Raw genomic sequence first — 19,452 nt, forward strand, 5'->3', positions numbered from 1 at the left:
TATAGGTACCGCACAATCGATTTATCGGTACCGCACAATCGATTTATTTGTACCGGACATTCTATTAATCGGTATCGCACTTTCGATTTATCGGTACCGCACTTTCTATTTAGCGGTACCGCACATTCGATTCATCGGTATCGTAGGTTCGATTTATGGGACTCGCACATTCGATTTATCGGTTCCGCACTTTCGGTTTATCGGTACCGCACATTCGATAAATCGGTGTCGCATGTTCCATTTATCGGTACCGCACTTTCTATTTATCGGTACCGCACATTCGATTAATCGGTATCGTATATTCGATTTATCGATATCGCACATTCGATTTATCGGTATCGCACATTCGATTTATCGGTACCGCACAATTGATTTATCGGTACCACAATACGAATTAATCGGTATCGCACATTCGATTTATCGATACCGCACAATCGATTTATCGGTACCGCACAATCGATTTATTTGTACCGCACATTCTATTAATCGGTATTGCACTTTCGATTTATCGGTACCGCACTTTCTATTTAGCGGTACCGCACATTCGATTCATCGGTATCGTAGGTTCGATTTATGGGACTCGCACATTCGATTTATCGGTACCGCACAATCGATTTATCGGTCCGCATATTCGATAAATCTGTACCGCACAATCGAATTATCGGTACCGCATATTCGATTTATCGGTATCGTAAATTCATTTTATCGGTATCGCGCATTCGATTTATCGGTCCCGCACAATCGATTTATCGGTAACGCACAATCGATTTATCGGTACCGCATATTCGATAAATCTGTACCGCACAATCGAATTATCGGTATCGTAAATTCATTTTATCGGTATCGCACATTCGATTTATCGGTATCGCAGGTTCAATTTATCGGTACCGCATTTTCGATTTATCGGTACCGCACAATCGATTGATCGGTAGCGCACATTCGATTTATCGGTACCGCACATTCGATTTATCGGTACAGCACAATCGATTGATCAGTACCGCACAATCGATTTATTTGTACCGCACATTCTATTAATCGGTATCGCACTTTCGATTTATCGGTACCGCACTTTCTATTTATCGGTACCGCACATTCGATTTATCGGTATCGCACATTCGATTTATCGTTATCGCACATTCGATTTATCGGTACCGCATATTCGATAAATCTGTACCGCACAATCGAATTATCGGTATCGTAAATTCATTTTATCGGTATTCGATTCGATTAATCGGTATCGCAGGTTCAATTTATCGGTACCGCATTTTCGATTTATCGGTACCGCACAATCGATTGATCGGTAGCGCACATTCGATTTATCGGTACCGCACATTCGATTTATCGGTACAGCACAATCGATTTATCAGTACCGCACAATCGATTTATTTGTACCGCACATTCTATTAATCGGTATCGCACTTTCGATTTATCGGTACCGCACTTTCTATTTATCGGTACCGCACATTCGATTCATCGGTATCGCACATTCGATTTATCGTTATCGCACATTCGATTTATCGGTATCGCACAATCGATTTATAGGTACCGCACAATCGATTTATGGGACTCGCACATTCGATTTATCGGTACCGCACAATCGATTTATCGGTCCGCATATTCGATAAATCTGTACCGCACAATCGAATTATCGGTACCGCATATTCGATTTATCGGTATCGTAAATTCATTTTATCGGTATCGCGCAATCGATTTATCGGTCCCGCACAATCGATTTATCGGTTACGCACAATCGATTTATCGGTACCGCATATTCGATAAATCTGTACCGCACAATCGAATTATCGGTATCGTAAATTCATTTTATCGGTATCGCACATTCGATTTATCGGTCTCGCACATTCGATTTATCGGTACCGCACAATCGATTTATCGGTACCGCAAAATCGATTTATTTGTACCGCACATTCTATTAATCGGTATCGCACTTTCGATTTATCGGTACCGCACTTTCTATTTATCGGTACCGCACATTCGATTCATCGGTATCGTAGGTTCGATTTATGGGACTCGCACATTCGATTTATCGGTACCGCACAATCGATTTATCGGTACCGCATATTCGATAAATCTGTACCGCACAATCGAATTATCGGTATCGTAAATTCATTTTATCGGTATCGCGCATTCGATTAATCGGTCTCGCACATTCGATTTATCGGTACCGCACAATCGATTTATCGGTACCGCACATTCGATTTATCGGTAGCGCACATTCGATGACGGTACGTTGTAGATCCACCGTCTTGAGTTGTGTTGTAAATTGCAGGTCAAGGGTCATTTCAGTCAGCAGAGGTCAATAAGTGAAAGTCTTTTAATTAATAACTGATATCGTAAGGTTTCCATGTCTACCATACGCTATATGTAGCGCTTATTGTAATCACAATAAATCCCAAAGTGAAGGTGATATGTTGTCTTTAAATCCATCATCAACTCTACAAGATATTTTCGATGTTCATTCTTATTTGTATAAAGCTCGTATGCATTACAACCGTAATGGTTCAGTACAAGAACGGCTATCGTTTTTGCTTTTTGTTGGTTTGTTGGTCAGATATTTGATCTGAGAATGGAGATGAAATTCTCTCAAACTTTAGGATAGCTCCAATAGTAAAAGTTGGATGAACGTCATTGCTTGAGATGTAATTTCACAAGAACCTTAAGTGGAAAATCCAACCTTCCTGCAGATCGTGTTTGAGTAAAATATGACTTAAAGAAATACAAAATCGGTTTTACTTTTTTGTTGCGTACTAAAGATTTATTGTATAATACAGTATTTGCCCCCCCCCTTAAAACAATATGCAATAGACATACAACAATAATTAGTCTCATTTTGAGCAACAAGGACGGTTATGGGGGGGGGGGGGGGTGACTGTATCAACCAATTATAGAAGAACCCAAGGTGGAAAAGATAGGGATGTGGTCAATGTTTGACCGTCTTCTTTCTTCAACGTCCGTCATCCCCTCCATAGCTCTCATCATGCCATCCATACTGGTCCCCTCCCTTCAGTGTCATCGTCCCCTTCAAATACAGGTTATCGTGACTAGGTATAAGCTGCCCAACAAAACCCCAAAGGGTAATATAATGGAGGTGTGTAGGCAAGGCTATATGAACACATCATGTTTCGTTAGACATCATATGAGAACGCTGAACTGATCTCACTAGAATACGTCACGCAATTTGATTAACGGGATAATGTACTACAAATTTGAAATGTTCATTTTAATACAAACAAAATGGGAATATGAATAGATCCATTCCCATTCCTCTTTCTTGTATGTTGTTACCTATTGGAATCAAAAGGGCCTACACGTATCCGTGTAAAGAAACCCACTGAAGTTTTTCATAATTATGCATATCATAAACGCAATTACCATAAACAGTTTATTAACGTATATGATCCGGGGGATAAAGGAATTAAAGCGATTTGTACATGTTCATGAGAACTACTTACTTAAGGGAGTAACCAGTGTGTGACCGTAATGTGGTAACCACGAGGTCACTTGTTAGAAACTCACTCTTGCCCAAACTTGAAAAATCATACTCTTTAATTTCTGTTTGAGATTTAAAACGGTACATCATGTCACACCTATATATATATATATATATATATATATATATATATATATATATATATATATATATATATATATATATATATATATATATATATATATATATATATATATATATATATATATATATATATATATATATATATATATATATATATATATATATATATATATATATATATAGAGGCAATGTTCTGCGTAGCACTGAGAATTCTAGTAGAAAAATAGTAAAGTTTGCTAGTGCTAATGATAAAGAAAACTAACACGACGTTTCGGGTATAAACCCTTTAACAAAGTGAGCAAAAAGACTACTAAAACTGTAAACAGCGAACGAAGAAAGATAAAATGGTCCAATGCACACACATGAAAGAAGCGAAAAGTAGCAGGGTAAAAGGACTTACAACAAATCGAAATTAAAGTTTAAACCATAAGGGGATAAGGTGCCAAGTCGGAAAATTAGTCTATTTTCGGATTTAAGACGATCGATATCAGTGCCTCTGGAAGACAGAGCACACGTAACTGAAAAGTCAGTGATCTTACAGGAGGAGGGGGAATTGAAGTGAGAGGCGACAGGGTAACCAGGAAACTTGGATTTGATGGAGCGTAAGTGTTCGGTAATACGATCTGCCAGTCTACGCTTGGTTTCACCTATGTAAAGTAAATTACAACGTTTACATATGATAACATAAATTACATTAGTGGAAATACAAGAAAAGTGATGTTTAATTATAAAAGAGTTTTTAGGGCCAGTGATACGAAGCATAGTGTTTGAGGTGACATATCTGCAGGTATTACATCTACTACGGTTACAAGGGTAGGTGCCAGGAGTGTCGACAGGGATGGGCTGAGGATGCGATGCCCTCACCAAATGATCCGCCAGGTTGTTTAGTCGCTTGTAAGCTGTAATAGGCATCTCCGTGAAAACTTCCTTGGTGGTGGGGTCACGTGTGAGAGTTTTGAAGTTCCTGTATACGGTGTGGCGAATGTGTTGAGATAAGGGATGGAAAGGAAGTGTGAGGGGAATGCGGTCGGTGTTAGTGACGTCGTTGGTAGGTTCCAGAGTCGACTCTCGGCTGATGAGGTTAATGCGTTGATTGGCGGTGGTTATAACTGAGGGAGGGTATCCCCGAGATCGGAAGAAACCATTGAACATAGAAGCTGCGTTGTCAAAGTTAGCTTCCTTGGAGCAGATTCGTTTTGCTCTCAAAAGTTGAGAAGAAGGAATTGAGTTGATGCAACTAGGGGGATGACTGGATGAATATAGCAAGTAGCTGTGTGAGTCCGTAGGTTTGAAATGAATATTGGAAACGATGTTGCAATTCTCGATAGAGAGTTCCATGTCCATGTATATATATATATATATATATATATATATATATATATATATATATATATATATATATATATATATATATATATATATATATATATATATATATTAAGTGAATGTCAATTTAACCTGTCAAATGTCGCATTCAGATTGTCACGGAATTGACGTAGAACAAACTGCACACGTATACAATCTGGCAGTATACCATACACGGCCAATGAAGGGCACAGGAGGTATACACTTCCACATTTTGAAGTATCCTGACCCATCTTGAAAATTTTGCCGCATTTTGTAATAATGTCACGTAGGGTTTATATAACACCGTAAAACCCAATAATGTGGACTAGAATGTTGACGAGGGCAAGAGCCTTACCACGAAGAACATTATTTTCGCAGGCGCCCAACAAGCGATCCGATCAGCCCCCCCCCCCCTCCCCAACTCCCTTACTTTGATATGGATTTCCACATTACCGACCCGAATATAACTATCGCAAAACGTAACTTAATACTATATATGGCAATTTGTTCATAGAGGGACTGATGGGCAGGGTAGGAGAATGAAGGCCGGAATTTAGTGATGGGGCCGGTCCCAAAAATCTTAACCTGCTTTGCGTCTCAGCGGTTTGGTCGGTCTAGCGGGTATGCGTTCATACGTACTCAATCTAAAACCAAACTCGGTCAATACTATTACATGCCTGGGCTTAATATTGGCTATACAGGCCTTCAGTCACGTAACGGTAAGAATTGTTCGTTTAATTAAATTAACCTGCGAACTGATTTGTACATCCAACACCTGCTCTTTCTTTGCTTTGAACGTGCTCCAGGAGGTCGCGGCTATTTATAGACTAGTTAGTAACTGTAATATCATTCAACCCTTATTATTAAATAGTTGAGTCAATGTTATACTTACAAGCAAATCAAATGTGGTTTGATTCTTTCAAGCATAGAGTGATTCTGTTCATTTTTTTGGGGACCTACCACTAAATTACCGGGAGGGGGGGGGGGGGTAAGTTTATGAGCGTAAGAGTCCCTTCCGCCTCAAACTGACAAAGTAAAACGAACTAACTTACTAATAAATTACAAGGTATTGAGGAGTTTAAGGGACTAAGAATGGTTTTGGTTACAGCTCAATCATCATAATTCCAGAACTATTGTTTATAGTGCACATTAACACAGTGAGTTTTACAGAAAAGATTAGCATGTGACAAAATCTACAATTCTTAAAATCGAAGCTGGGGCCTTCGATTATTCATATGCATAAATCTCGTATGCGTATAATCGTACACTGAGAATGAAGACCTGAAGCTGTTACAATAAAAGTGTAATTTTTCTTTTTAAAGTATTAAGGTGTTTGACATGTCTATTTTGTATGAAAGAGCACAAAAAAGACAAAAAAGAACAGTGAAGACACTACCATGATAGCATGCTCTGTTAAGGAGATATGACACTTTGAAGATATCAAAATTTCTTTGAAAACGACTGGTTTAGAAAGACTAACTATGAGGGTGTGACGTCACATCCTAACTTCCTTACCATCTGTGAATATATTTCTTTAAAAATTATTTACATTTTTTAACACATTTGAAAATAATATAATCAAAAATTCTTCAGATGTTTAATCTCAAATACTTCCTTTGACAAATATGAGATCTCATGACATATCTTTTGGTTGAAAGTCATGAAATCTCACAAAATATTTAGAGAAAAAAACAAAGACTTTACAGGAATGTGAGGATATGACATCACAGTTAGTCAGATTTCAGCAGTTTCTACACAATCTGATAAAACTTTACACTTGAATATCTCTGTAACCGAAAAAGATATTTGAACATTTTTTTTTTACCATTGTGTTTCTTTTATTGTACTCTTTCATATAACATAAACATATATGGCAACTGAACCAATCCTTTAATAACGACTACGTATTTGAGATGCGTTCCCGTTTTATGGTTCGCCATGTGGGACAAATATAACATACTTTGTACCCGTATCAATTCCAATATAGACACGCATATTTTATTAGCTAATCGGAAGGTCGATTTCTATGGTTGTCTTAAATCGTATATTAATTCAAATACATACATGTATTATCAGCTGATTTAATACTTGATATATTCGAATTAATACGCATATATATTGGAATTGTATATAAACTCCAATTAGTATGCGTAAAATATATGGTATATTTGTTTCCACAGGGCCTACCGTATACCCGTTCGAGCAGCTCCTGCAACATTTAACTAGGATCGGCCTAACTGAAGAAACAAAGAACCAACGAGGAGTAGGGTCAGGGAGGAGGGGACCAGACCGAGCACCATCCTTCCCTGGGAAATCCATTCTAAACTGCAGAACCCACCAAGTGACCATACTACCACCTGCGGACATACTGTCCGTGAACAAGGAAGTCATTACTTTCATTGTATGGCTACACAATGGATGCTGCCCGTGCAGTGGCGGAGCTAGGGGTATTGGTCAGGAGGGGTGAGAAGGGTTTGTAGGGGTGCTGTCGAAACTATCTAAGCGGAGCGCCACCACTGGTTGGCGCGTAGCGTACAGAATTTTTTGAGTAAAGACACTCCCTAGATCGCCGGAAATAACCCTTTCCGTGCCTGGCTAATTTGCAGAAAAACGAAGAATAAATAGGTGTCATTGCCAAATTACACCAACAAAATGTAACAAATGTCAATAAGTAGATGAGAGCGCAATAAAAAAGTCAATAATCGCGAATAAGTAAAAAGTGGTAAAGAGCTGAAAAGGGCGCCAGCAGTCCATTTGAGTCCGTCAGGGGGGGGGGGGCATCCGTATGTACGCCCCGCTACTGTGCCCCTGTGAATTACAGTTACGAAGAGAAAGAGAAACCACTGTAGCTGGCTTAACATGTCAGCAACCTTAGAATATCGAATACTGTCAAATATTGACATAGAATAATGAACCAGTCAACCTTTGTAACTTTAGTTGTGGAGCTCAGTTGAATATAAATGTGTTATTCATTGTTCTCTCGTAGCGAGTTTAAAGCACAAAGTACTGGTGAGATTGACATTATATGGTATTTATATAAAAGCCCTAGTGGGGAATCCAGGGAGAATCCCCAGAGTTGTAGGATTCAAGATATTTCTTGTTCTCTCACTGCACTGCTTGTAGACAGGTCTCTTGTAATCTTAAACGTAGAACCATAAGACAGAATATAGACACATTCCAAAGATGGATGTGCTTCATTGAAATAAAATTCAAAGTTCCTGTATGGTCTCAGACGGCGATACCTGGAAGTTGCAGCATTTTGTTTTGGTTAATTTGAGCGTAAAAGAGAGTGCTTCAGAAGACGACCCTGGATTTCTTACAATTTGAATTTCATGTAAAACATGAAAATATTAATAAATTAAACCGTGGTTCAACGATAAAGCGTGCTATGCGGCGATGGGTTAGGACGTGATCTCTAGTCCCTTAAATTCCCCTTTGATATGCAATAGATACAGGTTGGTTTTTGCACTTCCAAAATGTTTGCCCCATTAACTGTTTGCTTATTCTTGTGTTTAGCCCCCTCCCAATTTTGCAACTGCTGGTGCCGCCACTGCCAGCAAAAAACGAAAGATGATTTAAAGAGTAATTTGTCAGGAAAACGTTGAAATTTGATATCATTTCACAATGTAGTTTAATGTGTGGGTGTCACTTGAATTACAAATTTCTGTTCAAGAGGGCAAAACACAGCTAATTCTAGTTCACCACTGACTTCCTGGAATGACACAGTGCACAGTCTACATACTATGTCAGTACGGTCATTGTAATACAAGGTAGCCGGTGATACATCCGTCGTGTGACTACACGATGAATATCATATATCCAGTTTACTGTGAAACGTACTTTTAGAGAGTAGAGAGTTAAGTTATACAGGAAGGAAAAACTACTTTAGATGACTTGATTATACATATCAGAAATGTTCTACTTTCGATTGAGTATGTGTACGTGCATAACACAAAAGACAACCTTTGAACCGTGGAGCTCAATGCACAGTCGCGTACGGTACGTGTATACAGTGGGCGTTGTTTATCAGTCACGCGATCAGTATTGATATGTACAGAGCTGTTCAGTGTAATAATCGGCTTTCATATTGCCACTCTCACAACTCATTTCTATTTATCGTATTTCAATAACGTCATTATTTGGGGTAACTTCGTCCTCTTCGGGTTACATCAAGGTACTCTTCGTGATCATTTTCAGCTCGAGTGTGTTTTAAGTTGACGAAGAAGGATTCAAAGGATCCTTGATTCACACGGCAACATCACACAAGTGAATTAGAGCGGCTTTCAATGTAAGTGTTACCTTTTCTGTGTGTATTACAGCAGTACACAGTTATAAGTATTATATTTGTCAATGGCTATGGTTTAGAAGGTAGCGTTATGGGTACTCCGGTAGCGGGTGTACTGTGACACATAAGCTTAAAGAAAAAGATAGTCTATAGTATTAATTAAATGAGCCACCATCTTAATAAACTGCTTCTAATGTTAGATATGGTTATTTCAATGTATACCCTTTACCTATAAACCGTTTCTACTACAGGAAGTGTAGCTTTACAACTTCCTGCTCATTCTAAGTAATACGTGTGTGTTTCATAATGGCAGATGATCTTGACAAGCTATTACAGTCCTGATATATAATGTTAACTAACATTATTAAATTTCATAAATTGTTTACTCACTTATTGTATTGTTTTCGTGCATTGTGCGTGGAGAAACACAAACAATATAGAACTGTTGCCAGATATATACGTTCATCAAATTTTGTGATGAATTAAGATTTCCAGTAATTATTTTAGACAATCAACTTCAGTTCAGCTATGGGAATAATCTTTGACTGGATTGATATTAGTATATCAGGTTTAAGCGTGAAGTTATTATAGCGTTATTACTGTAGCTTACATATCACTCCATAATAAAACATTAACTCCTAGTGAGTGGTCAAACTCGATTCAGATGAAAAACTGTAGACTCCTCTTGATGCTCTTGCAATGTAGACATATCTGTCAACTCGAAAAATACTTAGTTCATTATTGTAAATATTAATGAGAGAACTAACATGTTTGCATCAATATTTCCTACTGTTACACTATTTTGGTTATGTACATCATACCAGTTATTTATAATACCATTATAATCTGTATTTCAGGTAAATTTAAAAATATGATATTTCTACTAAATATAATCTTATTTGACTGTTCTTAGCTCAACACATTAATTCGTCCAAAGATTCAATCACTTCAATTGGGACGCACTTATTTTATGCTGTATATTTCTCAACATCAATGAAACCTTGTATCCAAATTGTGTACGGTTCCGAAAATAGCCTTTTGAACATGTCTACATAGAACGAACAACGCTGTGCGTATGTTAGACATATTTATATATAGTTTTCAAATCAGTATATGTTAAAGTTGCAATGCTGCTTACTGATACGAAAGATGGAAACATTTTGTATTTGTTTTGTATGATTAATATGAACCTTTAATTAAGTACTATTATTTCGGTTTAGTTGAGCAGGATCGTACACAACTTTGAGAAATCTGTCAGAAGATGGACATTAGAGAGCCTCCCATCATCACACCGTAAGTAACTACCCTCTTTAGTAACCCGCTGTATGTGACCCTCCTCCCACTTTACCGTCTTAAGTCCCTCATGTCCCGTTCTCTTTAGACTGAAGGTTACACCCATCTCCCACTTCACAAATGCTTCATTCTAATATGTCATGAATATATCACTGTGTTCCTTTCAGCGATGCTACGGTTAATTTCTTCCTCGGTTCTTTTTTCATTAAATTGGCGGAGGCATAAGGAATTTGTTTCATGGTGATGTCGTTATTTTTGCGGAAGCGTCTGTGTGTATGCGACACTGTAAACACAATAACTCAAAAAGTATATGATAACAGAAGTTAATGCACTGTATATGGATTTGTCTTTAAGTAAGTAAAAGAACCCAATTGAAATTGGTGGATGCAAATGGACATACGAGGTCAACTGAGGTCAAAGTCTGAAAACTTTATAAACAAGATAACTCAAGAAGGAAGGACAATGTCGTTAAACTTCTAGCCATAAGCCAAGCTCGGATGGACTTAATACTTGGTGTGTGTAATTACTTTAATGATGACAATAATTTGTTGTTTTATATGGAGAATAATGATCACTTGAGTTCAACAAAGGTTACAGTCTGTAAACCTTGTAAACACTCTAAATTAAAGTTTAGATGAAATTCATACGTCGTATGTGAATCCATCTTAGCTAGTTTAAGAAACTTATTATGTTCTAATGAGGTCCACAAATTAAAACATTGTAATAATAATAACACATAATTTTGATATAAACATAAATCCAAACTTTAAACTTCATACGTTGTAAGACACTTTTACCGTAGTGAGTACAAAAAAAGCATTTTGTTATGTTGGGGTCAAAGCTCATGTAAGGTCAAAAGTGGTCAAAGTTTGATAATGTTGTAGTGACAGTGCCTCAAATATTGAAACTTGAATGGGCTGAATGTGTGGTATAGAGATCCATATTAGTGAGTACAGGAATCATTATGTATTTATAGTGTAGGTCAAAGATCGTTCAAGGTTAACAGTGATGGAAGTCTGAGAATCATGTAAACACCATCACTCCAGAGGTACAACTTAAACGAACTTCATTGTAAGTAGATTCACCTGGGTCAGTACAAATATATTGCTTTTTATGAGGTCAAAGGTCATTATATATATAAGACGTCAACGTCACTGATACATTCAGGACTCACCCGTGTGTAGAAACAAACAGGTATACTTAGCACAGAGACCTATAAATATAGTATTACTCACTGATGAAATCTCAGTATTCATTAATGCGACCTTAAATCTAATTTCAAATTCTTTATCTCTCTTCATAATGAAGCTAGAGGGTTGCGCTCTCGTATTTGAGGCTGTGGAATATAAATACTAGAAATAATGAGGAGAAATGCGAAATTTATATATTTTGATATTCAAAGGGAAGTCTTATAGTTGGTGTGTATTAGGTTGTTTTGTTGAGATACATTTCATAGTAAAAGGCAGTGCGTTTGCTGATAAATGTAAACAACCGTTACTTTTTAGTTATACATGTGGCATTGGCGGCAACAAGTCCGTTTTCATAGCATCGTTTCCCGACAGCATATACTCTTAAGGGAAACCTCACGATAGAGAAGAATATCAAACAACATTAATAAGTGAAATTCAAAACCTGTCAATCAGAAGTTTGAAACTGAAACTAGAAGGATTATCCCGTTCTTAAATTTAGATTTAGAAGTAAATGAAACCGTTCTATATCCATGTCACTATATACATCAGTGCCTTGACTGCTATGGTGCAGACGGAATGGTGGTAACTGGAAACAAGCAGGAAAATGTCATCTCTGAGGTAAATAAGTAGCTCCATCTATTGACGACGGACAAGACTTAGATACTGGCAGCTTTGTTTAAATTCACTAGCTTAGACAGATAAATGGCCATACGGTAAATCACATGTTAATTTAACGTCCCCCTCTGTTTTTGCGAGCGATTTATAGGCGTCTGCAGAAAATATCTGAGCGGTCAAACAAACATCGGGATCTCGATAACTGGTTCATTGATTTACATTAAAAGAATCATAATGTTAACTGCTTAATCGTCAAATATATTCGAAAGAGGCCCGGTGGGGTTTAGAGGGCCAAGCCCTCAGACATTGAAGTGTTTTGAAATATTTAAGTGGCGTATAGCAAGGAGCAACAGCCCCCCCCACAGCCCCCCCCCCCTCCAAATCGCTTTACTTACCATTTTGGTGGGTGTACGAAGAGACGTAAGAAAGTGAATATTTTTTTTTAAACGTTGTCTTTGGCGGATGGGTGCAAGGTTATTTATTTTCGTTGGGATCCGCCTTACCAGAATATTTACGCCGCGGTGTTATTTCTTTTCAAGAGGACCATTCCTCGGGATGTGTTTTTAGCCCTGGTGTGCTGGACCTGTGGAGGTTTGGATATTCTTGTTCTCGAATAACGCTTTGAAACACACTCACATATTACTTTTCAGAGAGATTTTGTTTTATATCACTGGAATTTTTTAAAGCCCTGGTGGGGGGGGGGGGGTGACGAATTCACCGGAAGCTGTTAAAGTGTGAGAAATTCCTTCGCAAAGACTTGGAAGCATAATAATAAATGTGAGAGAAATGAAGTACTTTTACATTAAGGGTACAAATAAATAAGTGGTTTCATTTCATTGTAATCCCAATTCGATATTCGTGAACACAATCAAGTGCTGAAATACTAACTAAGAGACAAACCGCACCGCTCCAACATCCCTCAAGGGGTGTAAAACCAGCCTGAAGTAGGTGTGATTGCCCCACCGCTCCCCTTGATTGATTGAATGTATGCTCCGTGTGATCCTTGTAGACTCAGAGTTTCCGTTCAAACATTAACGTATCATTTTACTTTTATTATTGATCTTATTGAATAGATGTCATACGGATAAAAGCCAGGTTTATCTATGAATGATTAGCCAGGTTTATTATTAACGTACCATTAATGTAGTTTGTCGTATAAATGAGGTATTTGTATGATTTGATTTGATTAGTGAACAATGAAGAGCTGTAGATATTTCAAACGAAAGTATAATTTAGCTATAGGCATTTCTCATGCCATATACATTATACAACCACTATATGTCTTTGAAATATCCATATTATATTGAACCAGAGGAACTTTACGCATGATCCCTTCCATAAATCTATCTTTTGTGGTTCGCATTTCGGGTTTGGAGCTCAGAGAACAGATTAACGCCGTACACGGGCAATATCATAAATTTTGGTAATTCACTACAATACTGCATAATATTTGAAATTCCCTTCTGTATGTGCTTCTTAGTGAAGGATGTAAGCGTAGGAAAGGGGTCCTTTTGTTCATGGAAATGCGCTTTGTATATGATATGTCCTTACAATTAAGCCAGTCTTTGATAAGAAGATGACGTCCCCTAATGCGAAAAGCACATTGCGGCCGCTTTGTAGAGTGTAAAACTTTATTTCATAATGAATTGTGGAAGCCCGCCATCTATTTTTACATTTTCGCTTTACATTGGTATAGCGCCATCGATTTAAAAACTTTCGCCCCGTTGTGTATGTTTGCAAAATTGTGCAGAGGTCCTGGATCAGTTCTTTTCTGTTAGGTGTTGTACTTCTGATAGTTGGCCAAGGGACAAGTATCTTCCCACCCGAAATTAATTAATTAAAGGACTCTCTCAACAGAGGAAGAAGGATCAGTAGTGCGATATTGCTGTGCATGCTGCAGACAACTGCAAGCTTTTTGGAGAATTAAGGTCCAGGTCGGTATAGTCAGTATATGCATGCCCTAAATAACAGCACGCTAAAATTGCTAGAAGTATTCAAAATATAATTTCCTTCAGGTTTTTACTCTCAAAATTGTTCTCATACATTTTTAAGGAACACACAAGATGACTGAAAATCCGAGTGAGGAAAACTTCCTTGGTTGAAATTAAAACAGTGTAAGAATTTTGACCAAAGGTGACCGGCATATTTGAATATAGGCCTATAACATATTTGGGGTCAACAGCTAGTATATAAATTAATTGTTTTACTTTTTTTACGTTCTTTTCTTAATTTGCACGGGGAGGGGTCAGCCAGCTGAGAATATAATAAACATAATCACCAGCGGCTATATATGTCTAAGTTTCTGAGTAACCTATTTAAGCTCTCGCGCCTCATTGATCCACAATTATTTTTTTACTTAATTTTTAAACTAAGAAATCACAGCATATTGTTCACCAACGAAAGCCCGTTTTACGGGCCAGTCGCTTATTATACTGTATGTCCTATGACTGAGTATGAATTGATAGACTCAATCGTGTAAACAGCTATAGTATACTCCATATCCCAGAGCTCGTGTTTACAGCGAAATTCCTCTCAACATGTTCGCAAATATACTCGATCCGTTAGTTAATTGTTTTGTTGTTTGTTTATTTCCTTATTTATTTGTTTATTATTTGGTATTGGGGGAGGGTGCTTCAGCTTCCGATATTTTCTTGTTTTTATAATGAACACATTTTCCAGCCGCTATATGCATAGTGTCTGACAACATTCTCCGTTACCATGGATACGGCCTTGTAAACATTGACCTAATATTGTACTTTTTTGCCTTGTATATAATAGAGTTCATCGTACACAGGTGCCCAGGTTTACCGGTGAAGGCGACTGGCTGCTGCGTGATATGACGTTGGATTCTACCAAAGTTGCTATTAGCGGTTACAACGAAGAAACAAGGACATCATTCATAGACCTGTTTGCATTAAATATTCCTGATTCTTCGTCGCCATTTATAACTCGGTTTTATTCTAAAGAATTTAAGAATCCTTCAAGATGGCTGCCTCGTCGTTGTGTTTCATTCTTGGATGTTTCTCGTATAGTCACTGTGTGTGGTGGTCAGTTGGATGTCTTCAATATCAAGACAGACGACATACCCACACACAGTGATCAGTTACGCGATAGAGAAGCCATTTGTATGACTGTCAGAGAGGGAGAGATATTTATTGGTTTGGATTATTCTAACGAGGTGATTGTGTTTGATTTTAGTTTAAATGAAATCAAGACAATCACCTTGGAAGGATTAGAAGGTTCTTGTCCTGATTATATAACAGTTTATGGAGATAATCTGTTTATATATACAGTCAATGATAGAGCCTTTAGACACAACATGGAGGGAGTGATGTTACATGAATACAACACAGCTGCAGGCTACTCATATGCAGACAGTATCACTGTAAGCAGTGAGTTTGGTCTGGTGTTTGTATCATATTGGCTCCCTGCTCCTGCTGTTGTTGTTGTTTACTCTCTCTCTGAGAATCATACATTGTTTACTTTCCGAGTTATTGATGTGTTGCCTAGAATCAGGATAAACGATGTAAACAGGTTTATGTTTACAACAACAAAACGAGGAACACTGAGTGTATACAGCACAGTAAGTACAGTAGGATAGTGTAAACAAGTAAACATAGGAATTTTATTTTACATCTAGAATAATGAAAATAGTCCAGAAAAACTACCAAGTTAGGTATCAGTGACTGCGAACATTTCTGTAGATTACGTTTATTTGTACTGTTTTTGCGAGTCTTGGAAATAATATGAAATTTGGGACTAAAATTTTAATAGGATTGAAGCAGCAAAACCTCTCATAGCAACACATACATACAGTACAGTGTAAATGAATTCCAAAATCGTCTGAAATTACTTGCATTATAAAAAGCTGTGTAGACCTCCAATAGAAACATATTTGGGTTCGGTGCATACGAACATCTCCTAAGAGCACACTTATTGCTATTTTAAGGCAATATGAATGAATTTAGAGAAAAAATTAGAATATTTTTTTTTTATAGGATTGAAGTAGCAAAACCTCTCATAGCAACACATACATACAATACAGGACAAATAATATTCAAAATCCTCTGAAATTACTTGCATTATAAAAAACTGTGTAGACCTCCAATAGAAACATATTTGGGTTCGGTGCATACGAACATCTCCTAAGAGCACACCTTTTGCTATTTTGTTGCAATATGAATAAATTTAGAGAAAAAATGAGAAGAAAATTTTAATAGGACTGAAGTAGCAAAACCTCTCATAGCAATTACATTCATACAGTACAGGACAAATAATATTCAAAATCCTCTGAAATTTCTTGCATTATAAAAAACTGTGTAGACCTCCAATAGAAACATATTTGGGTTCGGTGCATACTGTACGAACATCTCCTAAGAGCACACTTTTTGTTATTTTGTTGCATTATGAATAAATTTAGAGAAAAAATGAGAAGAAAATTTGAATAGGATTGAAGTAGCAAAACCTCTCATAGCAATTACATACATACAGTACAGGACAAATAATATTCAAAATCCTCTGAAATTAGTTGCATTATAAAAAACTGTGTAGAGAAAAAATGAGAAGAAAAATTGTGTAGGATTAAAGTAGCATAACCTCTCATAGCAATTACATACATACATACAGTACAGGGCGAATAATTTTCAAAATCCTCTGAAATTTCTTGCATTATAAAAATTGTGTAGACCTCCAATAGAAACGTGTTTGGGTCCGGTGCATACGAACATCTCCTAAGATCACCCTTATTGCTATTTTAAGGCAATATGAATGAATTTAGAGCAAAAATGAGAAGAAAATTTTAATAGGATTGAAGTAGCAAAACCTCTCATAGCAACACATACATACAGTACAGGGCAAATAATTTTCAAAATCCTCTGAAATTTCTTGCATTATAAAAAACTGTGTAGACCTAGAATAGAAACATAATTGGGTTCGGTGCATACGAACATCTCCTAAGAGCACATTTATTGCTATTTTGTGGCAATATGAATACATTTAGATACAAAATGAGAAGAAAATTTTAATAGGACTGAAGAAGCAAAACTTCTCAAAGCAATTACATATATACAGCACAGGGTGAATAAATTCCAAAAATCCTCTGAAATTACTTGCATTATAAAAAAAACTGTGTAGACCTCCAATAGAAGCATAATTGAGCTGACTGCATGCAAACATCTCCTAAGAGCACACTTAGAGCTATTTTGTGGCAATATCAATAAATTTAGAGAAAAAATGAGAAGAAATATTGTGTAGGATTAAAGTAGCAAAACCTCTCTTTGCAACACATACATACAGTACAGAGTGAAATAATTTTCAAAATCCTCTGAATTTCTTGCATTATAAAAACTGTGTTGACCTCCAATAGAACAATATTTGGGCTCGGTGCATTCGAACATCTCCTAAGAGCACACTTATTGCTATTTTAAGGCAATATGAATGAATTTAGAGCAAAAAGGAGAAGAAAATTTTAATAGGATTAAAGTAGCAAAACCTCTCTTTGCAACACATACATACAGTACAGAGCGAAATAATTTTCAAAATCCTCTGAATTTCTTGCATTATAAAAACTGTGTTGACCTCCAATAGAACAATATTTGGGCTCGGTGCATACGAACATCTCCTAAGAGCACACTTGTTGCTATTTTAAGGCAATATGAATGAATTTAGAGCAAAAAGGAGAAGAAAATTTTAATAGGATTAAAGTAGCAAAACCTCTCTTTGCAACACATACATACAGTACAGAGCGAAATAATTTTCAAAATCCTCTGAAATTTCTTGCATTATAAAAAACTGTGTAGACCTCCATTAGAAACGTATTTGGGTCTGGTGCATACGAACATCTCCAAAGAGCACACTTATTTCTGTTTTAAGGCAATATGAATGAATTTAGAGCAAAAATGAGAAGAACATTTTAATAGGACTGAAGTAGCAAAACCTCTCATAGCAACACATACATACAGCACAGGGCGAATAAATGCCAAAATCCTCTGAAATTTCTTTCATTATTAAAACTGTGTGGACCCTTAAATACAGTATTGATACTAGGAATTAAAAAGTTTTGAAAACTCGCTCAGAAAAACTTATGTCCCTGCAGTCCATGAAAACATGCCCTTTAAAATACCCGTATATGAACACACAATACTTAGCTATAATGACTCCTGACAAGACATTGGCTTGTGCCCAACAGAAGCCCATAGTTATAGGTCAAGAAAGAAAAATTAAATTTATGATGAATTTTGTAGCTAATTAACAGCAACAAATGACTGCCAAGTTCGGGAGCGGGAAATTTTTCAGTAAACTCTAACGGGGAAATCCCTCATCTAGTAATAATAACGACAACAAGTAGTACTCTAACCACTTCGGCCCATTTGCAACTTCTGGCTTAGACAACAGGTTTCCATGGCAACAAACACCTTTGTTTAGGCTGCATGTACAGGTCTAAGCAACCCCTTGGACCAAAAGTAGGCTACAATTAAAGCAGAGACTATATCACATAGAATATCAGCTTTATCTGGTCTGATGGAATCTGTACCAATTAGGAGTGACTATTAAGGCTGCTAGTACTTGCTAACATTCTAACAAAACCTTAACAGAGCCTCAGTCCTATCTCCTAAAATATATTGCTACAGATCTTTCAACCCAGAAGTTGATGGAAAGTTCAGCAAATCCTGTCACCATGGCAACTAGTAAAAGTGTAGCATTGCATCATGGGATCTAAACATAGCTCGAATGGCGACACTTATACCAACTGAAAAATAAATGTGAGTGCATTAGAGGGACGGGTAATGCTCGACATAATCACAGCAATACATAATAAACCTTATAAATATCCCAATGTGGGTTCTCGTTGGACCAATAACCTGAAGCACTTTCAATTCTCTCACATTAATTCAATGTAGGTTAGGACTTAACCATACACACATTATGGCTGAGGGAATATAAGTGCCATAATCAACCCTGTAAACAGCTATTAAACAATGTTCAGTTAAAATGATACAGAATTTACACACATTACAATAGTAATTACTGTACCTGTAGACTCACTATAGCTGTTACTGCTATTAAGTAGCATATAATAAATACATTCTTTGTGCATTCTGCAATCATAGGAGATCAATATACTAATTAAT

General features: G+C 36.9%; 2 protein-coding genes and 2 long non-coding RNA genes across 7 annotated transcripts in view; 3 read left to right on the forward strand and 1 right to left on the reverse strand.

Moving 5' to 3' along the window:
• The window catches only part of LOC139977739 (uncharacterized), a 292,233-nt gene that overhangs the window by 228,392 nt on the left and 44,389 nt on the right, over window positions 1-19,452 (forward strand). The window contains exons 2-4 of one of the 3 annotated variants that reach the window (XM_071987307.1): window positions 9,114-9,227; window positions 10,445-10,517; window positions 15,101-15,905. In XM_071987307.1, the coding sequence (XP_071843408.1) occupies window positions 10,486-10,517; window positions 15,101-15,905 (837 nt within the window). In that variant the 5' untranslated portion in view covers window positions 9,114-9,227; window positions 10,445-10,485. Of the gene's footprint in view, window positions 1-9,113; window positions 9,228-9,293; window positions 10,518-15,100; window positions 15,906-19,452 lie in introns of those variants that run through there. The other 2 variants (XM_071987308.1, XM_071987309.1) reach the window with 2 other exon arrangements.
• The window catches only part of LOC139977744 (uncharacterized), an 831,623-nt gene that overhangs the window by 143,581 nt on the left and 668,590 nt on the right, over window positions 1-19,452 (reverse strand). The gene's annotated exons all lie outside the window — the stretch shown is intronic.
• Window positions 1-19,452, forward strand: part of LOC139977776 (uncharacterized) — a 226,329-nt gene that overhangs the window by 102,099 nt on the left and 104,778 nt on the right. The gene's annotated exons all lie outside the window — the stretch shown is intronic.
• LOC139977780 (uncharacterized) overlaps window positions 2,877-19,452 on the forward strand; it is a 60,965-nt gene continuing 44,389 nt past the window's right edge. The window contains exon 1 of the long non-coding RNA XR_011796690.1: window positions 2,877-3,514. This is a non-coding gene — a long non-coding RNA (uncharacterized lncRNA). The remainder of the gene's footprint in view (window positions 3,515-19,452) is intronic.

This window comes from Apostichopus japonicus, chromosome 12, assembly GCF_037975245.1.
Source record: "Apostichopus japonicus isolate 1M-3 chromosome 12, ASM3797524v1, whole genome shotgun sequence".
In the NCBI taxonomy this organism is placed as follows: Eukaryota; Metazoa; Echinodermata; class Holothuroidea; order Aspidochirotida; family Stichopodidae; genus Apostichopus; species Apostichopus japonicus.